This window comes from Fringilla coelebs (genome assembly GCF_963513975.1).
Source record: "Fringilla coelebs genome assembly, chromosome: 1".
NCBI lineage: Eukaryota > Metazoa > Chordata > Aves > Passeriformes > Fringillidae > Fringilla > Fringilla coelebs.
The window spans coordinates 60592987-60613692 of record NC_140028.1 but is presented as its reverse complement, the minus strand read 5'-3'; the positions used below and the strand labels follow the sequence as shown (position 1 = coordinate 60613692).

The 20706-nt window shown below is 34.7% G+C and overlaps 1 protein-coding gene across 1 annotated transcript in view; it reads right to left on the bottom strand.

Moving 5' to 3' along the window:
- ZNF236 (zinc finger protein 236) overlaps positions 1-20706 on the bottom strand; it is a 73799-nt gene that overhangs the window by 19623 nt on the left and 33470 nt on the right. The window contains exons 10-21 of the mRNA XM_084207340.1: positions 19452-19724; positions 17511-17714; positions 15602-15746; positions 13077-13337; positions 12576-12826; positions 11840-11941; positions 6795-6946; positions 5536-5642; positions 5260-5411; positions 4931-5143; positions 4129-4408; positions 3567-3670 (exon numbers count right to left, since the gene is read on the bottom strand). Of these exons, the coding sequence (XP_084063466.1) occupies positions 3567-3670; positions 4129-4408; positions 4931-5143; positions 5260-5411; positions 5536-5642; positions 6795-6946; positions 11840-11941; positions 12576-12826; positions 13077-13337; positions 15602-15746; positions 17511-17714; positions 19452-19724 (2244 nt within the window). The remainder of the gene's footprint in view (positions 1-3566; positions 3671-4128; positions 4409-4930; positions 5144-5259; positions 5412-5535; positions 5643-6794; positions 6947-11839; positions 11942-12575; positions 12827-13076; positions 13338-15601; positions 15747-17510; positions 17715-19451; positions 19725-20706) is intronic.

Sequence of the window (20706 nt, the reverse complement as noted above, 5' to 3'; positions counted from 1 at the left end):
ATTTGGCTGCTTTTCAGATGAATTAAGGTTCTCAGTGAAGAGCATATTAACTTTTTCCTTTTACTAAAACTCCATATGCTTTTAAAGCTTTCATGCAGAATCTTATTTGGCCACCTTCATGTCTCCCTCCTCATCTCATCTTCCTGACTAATCCAGTTGTTTCAACTACACAGACTATAAACTCGAGAATTAAAAGTTTCATCTTGACCTCTTCAGCATTTGGCTCCTACTTAATTAGCCATTAATTTCCTTTTTAATTCCAGCAGCTTTATTCTTCTGTTTCAATGCTGCCCTAACTAACCAGTATTAATGGGTTACAAGTAAGAAATTATAAAAATTAAGTGAGATAACATTCTAAAACAACATATCAACTCCACAAAGTAATCCAGAAGTACAGAAATCTGGTCTATACATATACAGACCTCTTTGTCTCTCTTTTCAGAGTGCATAACATCTGAAAAATATCCTTGGACTCAAATGGAATTTTTAATGTACTACAAATAAAAGCAAACTACAGACTTTATTCCTTGAACCATACGCACAGCTATACAATTCACAAAAAGCATAATGTAACTACCTGGCAGAAAACATGCCACTGCCGCTGAAAACGCACTATAACTCCTGAAATTCCTAGGCCTTCCAGCACAATATTGCTTCCTAGCTAAACAAGGGAAATAAACCAATGCATCTGGTAAAGAAATCACAAGAGCAATATGTGCCTGCTATTGAGTTCTACAAGTCCTGCTATTGAGCTCTAGTTTCCATTTACACAGAAGGATCTCTCATCAATTTCCTGAACTACAATTCAACCTACTTCACCTGGTGCACTGTTGTCACTTCCTGTTAAACAAAACTAAGCAAACCTCTGACAGTTCAAAAAATGGAGAAGAGAAAGAGCCCAGTAACATGAACCAGTGAAACAATGGGAATCTGGGCTGCAGCAAAGTCATCTACCACATTCACAATGCCACAAAGGAAGCCATCCAGCAGTCTTTTCCCACTAAATAAAAAATCCCCACCCCTTGGGAGAAAGGGGAGAGGGGGATGGAAAAATAAGACAGAGAGAGGGGGAGAGAGAGAGAGAGAAAGAAGAAAACCAACAATAAAAAGCAGGAAGGAACAAACAGAACATCTGAAGTCCTGTTATTTAAATATGCAATGAAATTGTGAGTTCTGGGCCTTTTGTGTAAATATTAGGAATCTGTAAAGAAAAAAGAAAGACGGTTGAACTGTTTTCAGTAGTTTAGTAGTTTCGAGTTAACATCCACAAGGGAAACTTGGAGGGAAGATGATCACAAATTCAGATGAGAAGTCATCAAGGAACAGCGAACACTAAATTGGCACTGCTTCCAAATACAACAAAAATTAAATGTGTTTTAAGCTACTGACACACCACACTACTGGCAACACAACTAACAAGTTAACAAGAACTGTTATCTGAAACAATATGTCTGAAAGAACTGTTATCAGGAAACTGGAAAAGCAATGAAGACAGAAATGCAATAGTGTGTGACTTCAGTTATCCCACTTCATGCTACATCAGGATGCAGGAGCTAAGTGCTTAGACAAAGAACCATATACCGCTCAGAGAAACTTCCAATCTTCCAGTAAAGCTCCAGACTAATTCTCTGGATCAGTGCTGGTTACAGATGATATCAGGTAAGTTCCTATCCAGGCAGCTTTCATTAATAGGTGAGGAATAGAGTAGATTTTCAAAGACAACTATTTTTACGGGTGTTACAGATATTAATACCGTAATTTTTTTTTATTTATTATTCATTTAAATAAATGACGTATCTCTCAATATAAAACAAATGAACTAGCAGGTGTAGGTATTGCCCACAGATGAAGACAGCATTCCAAAAAGCAATCTAGGCTCAAATGCAGAAAACTGCTAAACTTCATCGAGCACAAGCTGGCCCAAGTACAAAAAACATGGAAAAAAAATCCCATAAGATAAAATGAATTACAATAGGGAAAAGGTGATGTGGCTTTTGCAGCGAAAATTATACCTCACAAATCTGCAAGTGCTCTTTAAAGAAGATCAGATTTCCACTGTATCTGGATTTTTGGAATTTTACGCTGGTTTTATACAAAAAGACCTTAATAAAAATGCTGTCACAGGATGAAAGGAAAGAGTCTTTCCATGAACTGAAGAAAACCAGTTCTAAGACTCAACACAAATGGCTTACATGGACAATTTTCACAAGGCTGTAAGTCAGCAGAAGAGCTCTTGAGAACCTGAGCAAGGACTCAAACCATCAAAATTGTACTACATGTATTATGAAAGAGAGAATGAATAGCAGGTTGGGAAAGTCTGTTAAAGGATGTTAAAATAAAAATTTACAAAGCTCCATTATATATTATCAAAACGTCTGTACAACCACAAAGAGCTAAAAAATTAAGAAGAGGAAACAATTTCTTTCTCAAACAAAAATCTAGTGGGGGTTATGAACAAAATTATCAAGACAGCAAACTGAAAATGAAACTTGAATCCAGGAATTTACTACTACTGACTGTACTGAAGGCCATTCCTTTTTATCCAGTTTTTCTGCTTTCAGAAAACAACTGGATAAAATTAATGTAAAATATTCCATTAAAGCAAGCAAGCAAAGAGATGCAATCTCTTATTCAGAGTGCCACAATTTGTAAACTGCTTGAACCTGGAGGAAACATGACATAATCCCTGCTTTGTTCCTTTCATTATCCTTACTATCTGCTACTGTCTGTCCTGATCTACACAACAATTTAATGTAACATGAGTACTATTTCTTACAAAACAACAGTTGAAAGTACAAATACAGTAAAATGAAAAGGGAGCTTCCATGAGCAAAATAACAATGCGTTACAGCATTAAAAGCTTTCTATCTTGTTGGGGTTTTTTTATTTTTGAAAAGACATCATAATGAAACTTAACAAAACTGTAGACAGTTTTAGAAATTAATTAGTTCAGGACTGGGTTTATTACAGAAGTTCAATGCTAAGAAGAAAACAAGTAGGGAAGACTTAGAAGGCTTTTTTAGATTAGCACAAATTTGTAGTTCAAAAATACTACTATTAAAACCAGACCTCTCTCGGGAATACAAAAACCTACCCTAAAAATCTAAATAATACGGATATTTAAGTTTACATTGAACTTGCAAGATTCAAACAGCTGAATGCTCAAAATTTTTGTACTTTTATTTTCCAGTTTACGTAGCAGTGCAAACATTAATGTTTATAGGGGTTTTTTTTAACCTCTAAATTATATAACATTCCCTCAACTCCACCTTCTTACTCAGGAAAATAATTTATCATTGATATGCTGCAGAAGATCTGACAAGAACATATTCAGGACACTTACATACACAGTATGTGCTAAGACCATGCTTTAGAAGCCTACAGAAGGCTGTAATAACGTGGTTTATTCAGAAAGTTCTAATGTGATTCATTTGGTGGTGTCACAAGTACCAAATTTCCCCCAGAACTGCCATCCACAGTGCTCCAAATACTAGATCACAGTGAAACACAACATTCCCTGCAAAATCTGTACTTAAAACAGCTGATCAAGAAAGCAGTTTACTGACCTGTGTGTGTTTTAACATGACAATCCAGAGTGGATTTTACAGTGAAACTCTTTCCACATTCATCGCACTTATACGGCTTCTCTCCAGTATGGATACGAACATGCCTAATAATTCCAGGATACATGTACAAGTGAAATTCTACTTTTATGTCAATTTGTACAAATATTTATTTTTTTATCTTATTAATTTTATGAATAATTAAATACTTTTACCAGCATTACACTAGGTAGAACAAGAATATTTATGTACTTGCTTTTTTTTCCAACAGATTTTTACGTGCTTTTATACACAAGTATCAGAGCAAAAAACCCCAATTTATTCTAAAACTTCATAATAATAACTTTAATACTGCAGGAAAATAGATATTAAAGAGCTGAATTAGTCATATTCAGAATATGTAACATTTTGACACATTTTTAAACCACTGTGAAAAACAAAAATTTATGTAAATATTAGTCAAACTTCAATTTGCACATAAAGAGTTCTCTGAAACTGTTATTCCTAAAGTTTCTGGTGAACTATACAACAAATTAAAAACATATGAACATTTTCCATTCCTCACCTGACTAAATCACTGGGCTTTTTAAAGCTTTTGGGACAATAACTGCAACAGTTGGCATATTTGGGCTCTGCTTCCAGTTCTGCTTGCTTATCTTTCATTTCACTAATTCTGTCTTTCTCTGCAGCTGACTGGACAAGAACTTTTTCTGACACAGTGGCACTTTCTTGAGGCCTAATCTTTGCAAGTTCTGCTGTCTCTTCTTCTGTAAAAGTTATGACACCAGGACGAGATTTTCTGGAAGTTCTTTCAGAGCTTTCATCGTCATCTTCAACACATGCAACTAATATGTAAAACAAACAAATAAACAAACAAAACAAAACACAAACCAAAATAAAAACCACATCTCTGTTCAGTTTAATCTGTCAGCTGAAATTACAAAAGATAGAATGGTTTATTATTAAACACACAGCCACTACATTTTGTGCTTGGACTTGCACTACTATGGACTTTAATCTCTTTTAGAGGTCTAACTACTCATTTCTGTAGTTCATTTTAAATAAAGCTGGATTTATAATTCTTATCTTTATAATAACTAGCACAGGTTAAGTAATACAGGATAAAAGATCTACTTTAGTGACATATTAAAATAGCTATGTCACATACAATACCTTTAATGCACTGGACAGATCCTGGAAAACTATTTTATTTAAACTATTCAGATAACAAAGTGATTTCAGCAGCTCTAAACAGCATGCTGGAAGCTGACTTCATACCATTACTGTTATAGCATTCATGTAATCCACCAAAACATCTGTATTTATTATATAGTAAGGACTGTAAAAGTAAAAATGAAATCATTTACCTCCTCCTCCTGTATCTGTAGCTGCTGCTACAGCTGAGGAGACTGCCTGATGTTTTTTCATATGTTTTTTGCAGTGAACAGTTGTTCGAAAGCTTTCATCACAGAATGGGCACTTGTAAGGCTTCATGCTCATGTGAGTTGCCATGTGCCTGGTAAGGCTGCCATTAGTTGTGAAGGAAGTATTGCAAATGCTACAGCTGAATGCTTTAACTCCTTAAAGTAACAGAAACAATTAAGTAGCATGCTGTTTGTTTAAGTTTACTCACACAGGACATTTACAAAACCCAAACATGGGTTAAGCTAATATAGAGCTGGTATACTCTGTTTACCTGTATGAGTCTTCTCATGGGACTTAAGAACTCCCGAGGAAACAAAACCACGGCCACAGAGTTGGCATTTATAAGGTTTCTCACCAGTATGTGATCGCACGTGTTGTTTCAAATGGCTGGATTTCTTAAAACCCTTGTTGCAATATTCACATCTAATAGAAGAAAATAATTTTCATTGGTTTAATGTAGTTATTAGGCATAATAATTACATAATAATTACATGTAATAATTAGCCATTCAGGAAATTCGGTGAAAAAAGCTAGAAGTGTAACATACCTATATGAACGCTTACTTTGATCTTCATTATCCTCAAGAAAATGAGGCCTTTGGGTGTGCAATTCAAGTTCTTCCTGTGGTGACTGGTCTTGCATCAAGCGAGTGGTCTAAAAACCAAAGCCTCAAGTGAATTTCAGTAGCACAGTATTTAAATACAGTCTCACAAATAGGCAAGAAAAAAAATTACAGCATTTACAGTCAACACAAGTAATTAAATTTATGCTTTCATATATTTTGATAGGAAATTAAGAGTGCAATGTAATACCTCACTCTTCCATACTGAGAAGGAAAGCATAAAAGTGTTCAGCTACTGAACTGGAATAAACAGACAACATACTGCACTTACACTTCCCTGAATCTCCACAAAAATCTATCTAATTTGTCTAGATTTTCCAGTATTTGAGGAGTTAAATTGAAAACTAGATCAGCCATTCTAAACACTGAGTAAGCAGCAAAACACAGTGCTGCTGACAAACTTCACTACTTTCTGAACATTCCTGTAAGTAAAAGCCACAGCAGAATAATCCTTGAGAGCAAGAAATTTTAAAATCGAAGACAAGGAAATTCTGAAGCTGGTAGGCTGAAATGACTCAAACTCTTCCAGATCCTAAAACCCACATCAGTTCTCTGGCAATATTTGCACTTTGCAAACAAGCTTCAAGGGACAGCAATTCATAGAAGTCATCATGGTAAATACATTACAACAGATTGTCTTAATGCTAGGTACTTCTAATGTCATAAAAGTTATAATTAAAATGTACTTTTAGCAACTGAGCCTTTTTACAAATTTAATTAAATGAGAAACAGGCAAATACATCATACACTGCAATATGCAAGCTCCATGAATGATCACTTAAAGATCTGTAATGCTTTTTTAAATTGCATTTTTTAAATTTTAATTGCAATTTTTTAAATTGTCTATAGACATATAGATTCAATAATTAGGAGAGAATACAATGAAATAACGTTAAATTATTTCATAACGTTACATCCTCTCCTTAGTTTTAAACTCACAATCCAACATTATAGTATTTTTTTAAGTCTAGAGCATCAAAATATGCACTTCCTTTTCAGAAACTGTAGTCAAAGCACTTATCCTCTCCTCACCTTTCTATTTTCCAGGTGTTAAACATAAGCAGTCTAGAGAAGAAATACTGAAACTTTTCTGACTTCTTGTTTTACCTAATCACCAATGAAGTGGTGCAAGGAAGTCACAACCAAACACAGAAAAATTAATCCTGCCTTCAAGTAGTACTTACTACATTAATAGTATCTGTATTTGGAACCTGAAGAAGAGCTGGAGGATGATAACTCGTTGAAAGAGCCTGAGATTCAAGTGTGCTTGAATCCTGCAGCTGCTGTACAGCTGGAAATTGAGTCTGTTGATTGTAGCTGTCATTCACAGTAAAACCTGCCAGAAATTAAACAGTCATAAACGTGTAAAATACACTGATTTGGACTTTGAATAACACCACACTTTTCTGAAGACTACCTTCAAAAGAGAATAAGTAGCATTACCATATAATAATAGTTATACTCTTGACTGTTGAGCATCAAAACACACACAAGTTTCTAGAATCTACATAATAGGCATAGCAGGGTTACTTACCGTTAGCTGGAATTCTATTGGAAAATCTCCTCCACAGAAAAACACTGTTTGAAGTTCCTTCAGGGTGCCACAACTACCTTAGAGCCATTGAAATTTTGAATTTCTTGTATGTAAGCATGCATGTGTCAAACAGGTTGACCCATCTCCCTTTATCCACGTTGGTACCACGCTCCCTTAACTACACTGGAAGCCGATCACAAGGATGCAAAGCTCAGTGGGGAGGATGGCGGGTGAGTGGAGGAGATGACCCAATAGGAGAACTCCAGTTTCTGATAAAGTAACCCCATTTTCTCCTACTTTGGATCTCCTCCACATATCCCCACTCTTTAGATAATAGTAAAGTAGAGCCTCTAAAAGACAAACTGCAAAGTAAAAAATAAACACATTTTTATTCACATTTCTGGTATAAAACCCTGAAATTTTTATTTGGTTTTGTTCTCCTGAAATAGCAGGTCTTAATCATCATTTCTAAATGAATGAATGAAATTATAGCATCAATGATCAAGAGCCAGGAAAACACAGCTCAGATTGCAGTGTTTTTTGATGTTATTAGAGATGTCCTTTTATCAACCCTTTTAAATCTTAATACTTCCAGTATTAAAAAATAACCCATAATGTCATGTGGAAAAATTTCAACCACAAGTATAAGTAATTAATGTATGGGCAACAATTTCAGTACTTCTGTGCAGTTTGCCTTTAGTGGACAAAAAGGGTGAAGATTATGAACACAGGGTAGAAACAAACCCACATCAGATGATCACAGCATCAAAGGCCAAAAAGCAATGCTTAAAGAATGTTTTTGAGCAACAGCAAAACAAAAACCTGAATCTGTTGAGTTTAAGCAGAAATGTTCCCAAAAGACACTTCCACAGCAGAAGAATATTGTAATCAGTAGACGAAAAAATCCCTATTGTATGCTACTGCTTAGATCACGGAATGAAAACTCACAAATGTAAATAAATCTTGAAAGCATTATTAATCAGGTCATAACTAGTCACCAAACCTAATACTGAAACTCGCATATTATTTTCTCTCCTAGAAGTACCACAAGAGTACAAGAAAAAAAGATCCTAAAAGCTGGACCTTGTACCTTAATTGGCTTTTGTGAAATGATAAAAAAGTAGCCTGAAGAAAGCAATGAAAACTTCTGCATTGGTAAGAGGGCTGCTAATTTCTACTTCTCAAATTAATTTTAGAACTAACTTTACAGAAAAATGACATTCCCACTACATGGGATGAGAATACAGAAAAACAAGACTCAAGAAACTGAAGCAAAGTGATGCTATTTACATGCCCTACTTAAAAAAAACCCAACTACTAAATATACTATGTAAAAACTTGAAATTTCTTTTTTAATCAGTAGGTATATCTTACTAGCTAAGAAGGAAAATAGAAATTACTGTACTATGACCTATTTCATTTCACAATGTTTGAATGAATGACTGAGATTCTGAAAAATTTCCCAGGATCATACAACAACATGCCCAGGAAGAGGATTGAATGTAGAGGTATTTGAGGACAAACTGAAGAAAGAAATGCTACTTCTGAAACTAGTTTGGGAATAAATACAAACCAAAGCTGTAACAAGAATGCATTGAGATGCATACACGATGCATCCCCATTTTGCTCAATTCCTAGCACAAGGGTCAATTTCCTCTCAAAATTTAATAAAGATCTGACAGTTTTGAGCATTCCGAAAGCATTTGCTACTGCCATACTATTTCTACAGAACAGCACTAAAAAAAACCTCCATACCACCAAACACCAGAACCCAGACATTCAGTCTGAGAAAGAATTTCTTTATTTTCTGCTCTTGTTTTCATCACGGTATGTTGTTTCCCAGAAGCTTTTGATCAATCTTAAAAAAACAGAGAGTATCTTAAGCTCTGTATAATAAGGGGAGCCTCTTACTACAAAGTCCTCTAAAGTTGGAATTGGATTTGGTGGTTTTCAGTAGAAGTAATCATTTGTGTAGCTTGGGGTTTTTTCGGTTTTAGGTCATCATCCAACCTTTTATCTTCTATATTAACAAAACATTGCAAAAACCAGAATACTCTGGAAATCATTTTACTCCTAGAAAGATGTGTCTTGCATGTGAGAATGAGAAAACAACAGTATGATAGTTTGCAGTAGATACAATATTTAATTCAGAAGAAATTTCACATCTTTACTTTCAGATCTTTTAAACTGTAACACTATAAACATTGACATGAACATGTGCATCTCAGCAGGGATCAGTGACTATCAATTACTTGTTCTGCAGGTTTGCTTTTTAGGCAAAGACAACCAGCTGGACAGTACTGACTGCAAATACGTGTAAACAGTTACTGAAAGGTATTCTAAGTAAGTATTCTAAGTCCTGAGATTGCAGATCAGCTTCTTAGGAAAGCAAATAGCATTCTGGTGGCAAGGGTATGTTTGTATGGGCTATAGAACTAACAGCATTTGGACTTCTGGTTTCTCAAGATCATTTGCCTATCACCACTATTTGAATTATCATTCAACCATGCCTACAGGGACACTTTAAAGGAAATAAAGGTGATATAATTTATATGAAAACATTTGGTGACAGGTGATATTCAGTAACCCAAAGACAGTTTCAGATAAAAGACACATTTTTTGTTCTGACTTCACTTAAAAGTCTTCAAATGAAGATTAATACACTACAAAGAACTTAAGTCCTTTTCCTCAGCCTCCAAATCTAGCTCAAATTAATCATTTGGTACTCTAGCACCCTCATAGGATCTGCACTTCTTTACAAGTCTGAATATATGAAGAAAATAACCTATCTGAATAAACAAGAAATTCAACAGAAGTATTACGAACAAACCTGAAAGAAGAAACAAAGTTCTACCAGGTCTATGCAGACCTAGAGATTACCCTCATCTGTCTAAAATGTAAAGTTGGGGTTTTTCCCTCAAAAAAGGAAAAAGAAAAATCAAACAACCTTTCAAAGATTTTTTTAAACTCCTACATCATTTTATTAATAAACACTGAATCAAAATATTTAATCAAGAATACAGCCTATAAATATAAAGAGTAAAAAAGACAGTGTTTTAAGTTTGAATGTTCTGCCTAGCTGATAGGAAAAAGGAATTAGGAGCATGAAGCACAGATGCAGACATAGGGAGAGGGTCGACCAATTTAACGCATGCATCCGCGCAAATGCTTACCTACCTGAAATTCAAAAATTTTGAAGGGCTCCAGGATCTTCAAGGAAACTTCAAAGAGTTGGGAATCTGTGGATGAGATTCCAAGTAGAATAGGAGACGTCTTATACAAATGAGACTTTAAAATGCCCACACCACACATGTTCTGCTTCTCTGAACCAATTTTACAACATATTGATGATCAATCTAGACTTCTGATGATGAAAGAATTGTTTTGTGGGTTCTAGGAGTCTTTCCCCTCCCCAAGAAATCATTTGATATTTATATAACACAGAAGATACACATACACAGAAACTGAAGTTTAAATAAGATGATAAAACAAGAGTTACTTATTTGGTTTATAAATTCTAAGGAGCCATTAAAAAATACCAAGCAAAAACCACCACCACTCTTCAGAATAATGTAGAACACAAGGCTGCTTTTTTTTCCGTAGTGTCTTCTCATTCATTTGAAAAACTGTAAAAGTCAACCAATGAAAATAATCATAGTATTTTAAGAGGATCTGGATCAGTCTTGTTTAATAAAGGTGGAGACTTTAATTTTCTTTTCTTTACACGCAAAGCAGCACAACCTAGAGAATTAAAATTGGCAAATTATACTATTTCTTCACAGTGTGATACAACTTACCACAGTCAATTAAGTTTTTACAAATGATACTATACAATTAAAATGGAATGAAACTAAGAACAGAGAAGTGTGTGCACATAGAATACCAATTACTAGTTATCAGCTACAGAAAGTTATTTCCTGGAGTCAGAAACAAGGAGATCAAGCGATGTTTCTAAATCAAAACAAATGAAAACCCCTTGAACATTCCCCACCTCAGCAACAGCCCCCCGCCAGAAAACCCAAAACAACCACCAAGAAAACCCCAAAACAAAATTAGTAGCTTCATATTATGTAACAATTCAAGAAAATCAGCTGTGAAAAGCAAAAAAGGACAGTAATTTCTTTACTATTTACAGGCTACACACACTTACACATATTTCTCTGTATTTTAGGAGCAAAAATAGTTTCCAAGTGCTTACAATCTCTTAGTTTGCTAGTTTCATTACTCTATAAAATATAAAAAGAAACCGCTGTGGATAGGTGAAAGTATGATTTTTATGTGACTATATTCTGCACTATCTTTTTCCAAAATGAATCCCAGTAGCTACTCACTCAAATCTTAAGACTCTGTTTCTGACCATCTCAGGTTATGAACATGTATACCAAGGGACAAACCTGTGCAAACTGCCTACTGCCACAGCAAGTTCAAACACAATCAAGGAAAGAATATTATATGCTTGACTATAAAACCCATACTGTAATGACTAGACATTGGCCCATAAAAGCAAAAAAAAAAAAAAATTAAGTATTCATAATATTCTACCAGGTATAGTTTCAGAATGGTAATTTTTTTTCCAAGTTCTCTGCATTGCAGTTACTTTAACTGCAGATGCCCACTTTAAAAATGTTTTATCATAGCTATGCTGTAAAGTCAGATTTATAAAACTACTTTTGACCTCCTTTATTTATTACTAACCTTGTGATAAGCTTTGTTGATCAAATGGCTGCTGTGCTATCGTCTGTTGTTCAAACTGAGTGATGTTTTCCTGTAAAGCATGCTGGGATGTCACAAATCTATCTGAAATGGGGAAAGGAAGGAGAGGGAAAAGGAAGAAAGAAAAGGGAAAAATATCAAGAAAAAAGATGTAATTAAATGTATATTTCAGTTGTTTCAAAACCCCCACATTTTACAGTCATCCAAATTTTCGCATTAAAAATAAACTAAACAATTATTAGCTGAACAGGTATTTAAATCTTTGTTTATAGTACATTTTATTTATATTCCCCTGTTGTATTTGATAACACATTGCACCATGAAAAAAAGCAAAGCAAAATCAAAATACTTTGTTCCACTATTACAAATAAAGTAAGAACATGGAACATTCACCTCAAACCACAGGTATTACTTTCTAAGTAGACTATAAAGTGCTTTTTAATAATCGGAGAACTGATTTGGTAAGGTTTTATGGATGGATCATTTTTTTGTATATTGTTTAGTAGCTTTGCTTGCAAAAACTAAAGGGTGCAAATCCTAATCTTTTTATACTTTAAGAGTAAATGCAAACACCAGTGAATGAAACTGTACTATACACTTTAAGTATATAGTAAGTAGCCTTTATTTCATGCATTTTTGTAGTTTCTGTCAAGAAGCAATTTTTTCAGAACATGTAAACTTACCTCACTATAAACCTTATCATATTTCAAATACTCACCCTCATCTTGCTCTAAAGGCTGATCAGCCAATTCTTGTTCTAGTGCTGTTTCTTCTGTGCCTACTACTGGCTGCTGGTCTAACTCTAAAATAGCCTGCTGATCTGTTGCAACAGTTTCTGACTGCTGCAGCTCATCACTTTGAATCTCCACCTGCATTTGTGTAGAAACATGAATGCTCTGCTGATGCACTGTAGAATCATCTATTGAAGAAGACTGCTGATTCTGCTGAAGTTGCTGTGCAAGTTCATATCTACAAAGTAAGGTGAGAAAGTCTTTATGGCTTCAGTTAGACATTTATCCTATTTATATGAACAATTTTTTATTTTTACTGTACACCACAATTTACTATACCTGCAAAGGCACCTAAGGTTTGCTACCCATAAATAAAAATCCTTATTCAAACATATGTAGTTGCTACAGAGCAAAGCTGACTTTCCAAACATTTTAAGGAAGGGCTGCTGAACTACATTGCAAGATTTATACAAAAACTGCAAGCATACCTATGAGTCTTCATGTGTTTTTTACAGTTGAGTGATGTTTTGAATGTTTTTTGACAGTAGGGACACATATATGGTCGAAGGTCATTATGGATCCCCATGTGTCGCCTGAGGCTACCACCAGTGGTGAAGGCCCCGTTGCACACAACGCACTTGAAAGCTTTCAATCCAGTGTGTGTTCTAATATGTGCTTTCAGAACTCCAGCTGACACAAAACCTCTTCCACACTGAGAGCACTTAAATGGCTTTTCACCTGTATGAGATCTTTTTAAGAGAAAGCAGAAGTTAAAATAGATTTAAATGTTTAATTTACAAAGTTATTAAAGGACTCAATTTTAAAATCAGCGAAATAAACCAAACTAAGGTGACAGTTGTTTGGATGGAAGAGGTCCCAACTAGGAAAAGCCAGAAATTAAACTTTATTAAGTTATAAACAACCTGGCAGGGCTAAAAACAATACTATCTGAGTAGTTTTAGTTATGTTGCACAGTCCAATCTCCTTTTCTGATCGTACTTTGTCTCCATCACAATATTTGGGTTTAATTTTTCCCTTCCAGATGGTGCAGTAGTTCTTCAGACTAGTATATTATCACTAACATGTACTTTCCTCAATTCAGCTAACAAACTGTCCACAAAAGTTTGGAGAAAAAGACATGGTTCTCCTTATATATACTACCACTACACTTAAAAACAAAACTCTTGGGAAAAGAACTGTGTCCATCCCGAACACCTCCCAAACAAGGCAAAACCTGTCTCTCATAATGCTATGTGAAAAAAATACTCAAGTAGGGAAAGCTTCTCGTTTATCAAAGCACATAGCACTCACTATATCATTCCTTCTAAAAGTGCTAGAGGAGTTTCCCTTTAGGACTACACTGAGATACAAAACAGACGCAAGGAAAAGTTAGGAAATTACATGGAATGCAACAAGAATTTTAAGGGTTACAACTGTAACATCCCCGGAGAGAGCTAAAAACAAGGAAATGGGCATGCTAGGAATGGAAGATAAAAGAAGCAAGATTTAATGAAGTCAGGAAAAGTTAGGGACAGCTTATGATTACAGTAACCTTGGAAGTCTATGACCACCACATCAGAGACCATAACAAAGTATATGACAGACATTAATATTACTCTTTTGCTACCCATACACATGATAAAAATTAGCAGCAGGGTATCCTGACCTTCCTTGGCGTGCCTGGGCGATTACTTGACACACTATTCACAGTCACTGCTCTACTGAAAATACACCTACTACAAATTTCCCTCTTTTTCAGAGAGGGAAACAAGCTTTGTAAGCAATGATCAGCACTACTCCACGAGGACACGCTGTCCACAAAATTATCAAGCAAAGCAATTTAACTATAGCAATGCCAATTTACAAAGAGCAAACACGTGAAAAGAAAAAGTGTTGAATTCCTCCACAACTCTTAAAGCCAGGCTTCACTCAGTACTCAGTTGAAAGATCAAAGAAACACAGCACCAGGTGACTGGTACCCACATCCTATTTTTGCATTCTCAGTATAATTCAAAATTATTTTCATTTAAATCAATCCATCTGGAATGTGTCTGAGAAATCTAGGTAGGATATTACAAAAGATGGGATATTGTAAAGCTTCCCCTCCTCCTGTTAAGACAGCATATAAAACCCAAGAATAGTTTCAAGGCAATGTGAGAACTTAAGCATACAGAACTTGATTTTTAAAGAGAGTATGAGGAGCTCACCATGATCTGAGCTAGAAAGAGTGAGAAAGCAGTACAGAGCTCAGACTGCAGAAGCAAGCAGATTGCCACCTGCTTGTATGGACTCTTCCCTTAAATTCCAGTAACCATCTTTGGTGGGTTTTTTAATATTTCTTCTTCTATTTGTTTATAGTTTGTAAGTCAGAGAGGACCATTTCATACCTTAACTAAATGTTAAACCTCATTGCCTGTAAAACTGCAACCCGATGTAACTTTGAAACTACTCTTCTTCTCAAAACAAGACTGGATTAGTTACCTCCACTGGTTCTTCTACAGCCTAAATTCTTCTGTGACTCCATGACTATGGTTCTAACAAGCACTGACTACACAGACCTTGAACTGAGCTTCAAGCAACAAAATGATCCCCAGCAACATTTACTCAATTACAACGTAAGCTCCAATTCTTTTAGGTTTTCCATACAGAACAAAAGGCAAATTTCCGTCTCAAAAAATAGGAGTTACATACAAAGCAGGCAATCTGGAGTATGCAATTACAAAATTACCACAAGAATTCACAAACAATGCTTGTTATTTTCTATACACAGTTTTGGAAGAAAGAATCCAAGTGTCAGTAAATCAAACTGCACATTGAACACAACCACTTATACTGCTAAAACTGCACATAGCTATGAGTTGTTCCAACTCAACAAGAAAAAAAAAATCAATTATCACTGGTTCAATGTTTACGAGATGGTAAAAAAGTCTTTTCAGTGAATACTATATAAATTTAATGTCTTTCCACATACTGTTATGGCATATATTTACTTTCTTGATTGTGTTTATTTTACCTGATGTGTTGCTTAAGATGACAGGATTTTTTATAGGCTCGATGGCAATAGTAGCATTTGTATGGTCTCTCAGCATTATTCACAAAATTATTGTTAAAATAGTTTTGGAAGACCTGGCTGTTCCTCGGGATTGGCTGGATAAGACCTGCATACATAAACACATATACAAATAGGAAAAATTGATTGGTAAAATTATTCCAAAGATGCAATAGTCTGAAGGGCTAGTATTTGAAAACAAAGCATGACAAAACTTGTAGTATCCAAACATATAAAGAAAATGTGCATGTTTTCAGCATTGGCTTAAAATTATGCATACAGCATTATAGATATTATACTGTATGTAGTATCTTAATGTAAGTTCTTCTTTTATCCACATCACCTCACTACAGTAGCAGCCTTGTCCAAAACAAGCATTAACTTTTTCTAAAGCTGACAGTTATGAATTCATTGCTGCTTCAATAATATCTTCTCCTTCCAACCTCGACCTTAGCAAATGATATTTAATCAATGTATATCAAGTATTATCAGGTATAGAAGTTGACAAGTATTTAATACGTCTTTTGTGAAAAGCATTTAAACAGAGAAGAATTTGCAGACTTTTTTTCATAGGCTTTTAGAAAAATTAAGACTATTATAGAAAGCAAAGTATATATCAACAAAAGTGCCACTCAAAGATTAACACTATTACAAAGTAACATTATTAGGTTCTTGACACCTCTAAAAGAACTATGATTATTATCTGGGGGGGAGGGAAGGAGTAAAAGTGTGGAAATATTGTCAGGGGGTTGAAAAAACATGTCACACCTTCTAGATAAATAGTAGAACATATTTTTACATTGAACATTCTAATATCAGCAGAGTTTATGTGTTATCAGCATCCATAGGAAACAACTTCTATAGTATTTATTAATTTATTTATTTATTTATACAAATCTTTTTCCAAAAATCACTTTCACGGCACAGATCTTAATTGTATTGAAGTGGAGCTTGTCTTCAAAATTGAGAAATGAGGATTATACTTGCTTCTGGGTTTCACTCAAGAAAGAAATACTGTGTGATCTATCTGAAGCTGTCAGCTAAGTTTTGTTTGCACCTCAAAAGTTTCTTCTATATGATACCAAAATAACCTCTTTCAGTAAGTCTTGGATGCAGTGAAAGCAAAAGGATGTTTAAAGAGTGATAAAAATTTTATCGATATAGAAGTATAACCAATGTAAGATTCCACCATGAAAATGACTGCACAATAGATAAGTCAGGGGTTAGCAGACTGTTCAATCAAACAACAAAGAGTAAACACCTTACCCACTACATTGACCTCTACTGGACAACCACATATTGTTTTGTACAACTTCTTCCAAAAAGTGGTTTAACATAATCTTGTGGCAATACTTACACCACAGAATTAAAATAACTGGATGAATTTTCCAAAGCAGGTTTCAGAATTAATCTACCCTTTTTTGAAAAATGACCACAAATGATTACTACTAATTCAGCTGAGGCCATAACTAAAACAAATACTTTAAAATTGTGTAACAGACTGAGTCATTAATATCTGTAATCTTTATTACAAATGTTGATTGAAATATGATCATCTTGAGAAGACTCTTGGTCATGAACTGTCATCTCCTCTATACCAACAGTCTAATAATATTCAAATTAAACTCCTAATATAAAAATGCTTCTTACTGGTAAGGATTATACAATTTTACTGTAAATAAAAAATACTGTTCTTATTAGTTCTAGTGCAAGCAAACTATAAAATAGGGCACTTTTGCTAAAGTTTTTGATTACTTATTTCAATGTGCATCTTTAAAAGTGAGCTCTGAATGCTTTTGCTTGATTAAAACGCAGCCTTTATATTCTATTGAAATCCAAATTTCAAGAGAGTATGGATTTACTCGCTCTTTACCTAAATCAGTTATGAGTATGGGCTCTTGCAAAGGGATGTCTGGTACTGGACCACTTGACTTTCCTACTCGAACTTTTGTGGGTTTACGTTGATGCCGTAGCTTTCTTAGTTCCGTATGTTTGAAATGTGAAGTGATATGAGTTTTCCGATGGCCCGATGTTCTAAACTTCTTGTCACAGTGAGGACAAGCAAAAGGCCTAACACCTGCAAAAGAAAAAAAAAATTAGCTTAAAATTTTATTTCCATCAACCTAGAAATATAGCTTTAGAATATGGATTCTCTTTCTTGGATTTTTTTTTTTGCTTTCTCTCATAGTGTTTATTGTAACACAGGTTTTCAAACCAGATCCATAAAACTCAATCAAAATAACAACTGATCTGCTGAATGGCTAATTGACTGAAACACATCACTTGAAGCAAGTTTGTTATCAAGACACTGGATGATGCAAAAGTGACAGCAAATTTCATGTATCAGAAGCTGTCCTAAGAATTGCACATGGCAGGTTAAAGTCTTTTCAAAACAAACTTTTAAAAAACTGTGAGAAAAGGAATCAGCAAACACAGGCAAGTTTTTTATATAACAGGATAAAAGAGAGGGAACGGGATGTAACAAAGTCAAAAATATTCTAGATCCGTCTCTGAAAACACCAACTCTGTTTGATGGCAGTCAAAACAGCATGCCAGCAGAAGTATTAAAGAAAGACTTTTTTAATGCAAAATCCAGTAGAAATATCTCCTTGAGAGAGATTTTCTGGAGAACTTGGTAAGTAAGAGACAGGCAAAGCTGAACAACTTTCTGGTTTTGTTCAAGGGGAAATCTTGGACTTAAAAGGCTAGGAAACATGACTGGGTATTATGAAGACAGCTTTTATCAAGTTCACAGGCAGGAAAAAACGTAGAAGAACGAACCATTCTTCACAATGCAATAAATGAAGCATTATCTGAAACTAAAGAGCAGTTCCATAAACACTGGACTGCCTGTTTTCCAAGCCACCTAGTGCTTCTGCCACTCTGAATTAATCTGAATGCCTGCATGAAGTAAGCCTGACTAACAGAAAAAAACCACTGGTTTACAAGTTTACAAAAAAAAAAGTAGAACTTTCTGCAGATGAACCAACATTGATATTTCATGGATAAAATACATCAAACTATAAAACACATTGGATCCCAAATGCACCTAAGCCAATAAATGATACTTTTGCACAAGGCAATTATATAAGCAGCAATTAAAGGGAAGAGCAGCACATTTATCTTGCTGAAACTTTATTTACGTGTAGGAACAAAGAAAGAACTTGAAAAACAATCAGGTAGCCTACCAAAAGCAGAAAATTCATTGTTCTTTATGGAAAGGATAGTTCAATCACATAAAAGGGTTTTGAAGACATCAAAACCTTTTTATGTAAACGAAGTCCATGTGACCAGAAGAGTTCTAGGATATTCACTGTAAGATGCTGAAAACAGGTAAGCTGGTGAAAACATGAAGCAAAACTGAAATGTAGAAGATAAAATGGGAAGCAACCAGTCCTGAGTGTTACAGTAAAATTATTAAAAAGTGTGGGGAGGAGGAAGAGGGAAGATCAAGAGCAAATATTAAACATGACTGGGGATAAGTAAAATCAGAACTCAAATTGCAAGAGTATGACTCTTCAGAAAGCACAATTCAGAACAGCAATATTAGAAAGGAACAACAGCTGACTCATAATCAGAAAATTAAATGTCAATGTTTTTTGTATGAGCCCAAAGTTCCAAAGCCATGAAACACTAGAAAGTTATGACAAAAAATGACACTCATCATGCACAACACTAAAATGATACATTCTCTGATTGATATTAACAATATCAGATATAGCAGACATGTCTACGACTTACACATTTCACAGTCTTTACTCATTCAAGGACCCACCCACATCATAGAATACACAAAGCCATCTCAAGGCCTTACCTGTATGCAGGCGAATGTGAACTTTTAAACTCCCTGAGGTGGAAAAGCTTTTCATACAAAATTGGCACTTGAAAGCTTTAATGCCAGTGTGTGTTTTTATGTGTGCTGTTAGAGTGCTCTTCACGGCAAAGGCGCGGAAGCACTGGGGACACTTGTATGGCTTCTCATGGGTGTGAATGCGAATGTGGCGCACTAAATCACTTGGTTTTTTAAATTCTTTAGAGCAATATGGACAAACATGCCACCTGATTCCATTTTCTTCACGTATAGAACCTGAAACAAAGAATATCAAAATGAATGCTTTTTAAAGCTTCTAACAATTCTTGAAAAATCCCACTACATTGATGCTATTGTATGAAACAATCAGGCCACAAAAACACTTGGCGAAATAGATGCCATCGCAACACGCTTCATAGAAGATTAACTTCTCTCAGATATATTCTACTTTATGAAAATGGTGATGGGCTGTGATGACAAAAAAAACCCCAAGAGAATCCTGCTGAAATTCAAATAACACAATTTCTATGCCACTTAGAAATGTAGAATGCAGTTGCAAATGCAATATAATATACCAGCTAATTTATAAATAACTTATTTAACACAAATTTATCCAACAATGACTGTAAATCCTTAACCACAACCACACCAGATTATTTTATGTACTTAACAGTTACCTAACTGGAGGAGATACTTTGCTTGACCTTCTCTTTTGCAAATTCAGACTTAAATTACATTTTGTAAATTTGTAAAGGAAGAAAAACTGCACAAGTCTTTCTAACAGATTAACATTTTAGGACTATTTTTTATCAAAGTTGGTTTATGATCCAAGAACCCTAAAGTCTGTCTTAAGGCAACAGGACATTTTTTCCTCCACAAAAAATGAAAGAAAACCTTCTAAAACCTATCCAAGCTTTTTATCCATATATGTTGTTCAATATCAGATTGCCTGTTCATTTAAATCAGTAAACCTAGTGTTTTTCCCTGTCAACACACTGAAGTCACGTTACTTTATCGAAAACAAAAGTGTTTTACCCTACAGCAGTGACCTTTTAATTTTTATTTGTAGTCACAGCTACAGTTGTTGCTGTTAAACACAAGTAACAAAATAATTATAAACCAGAGGAAAAATTTAATGTTAATTTTTATCACAGCTATACTGAAGAAGACAAGTTTTTATGTTAGATCTTTAGATGCAAAAGAAAAAGCAACATCAGTGTACTTATGCAGATACTATAGACAGAGATCAAAGGCTGCC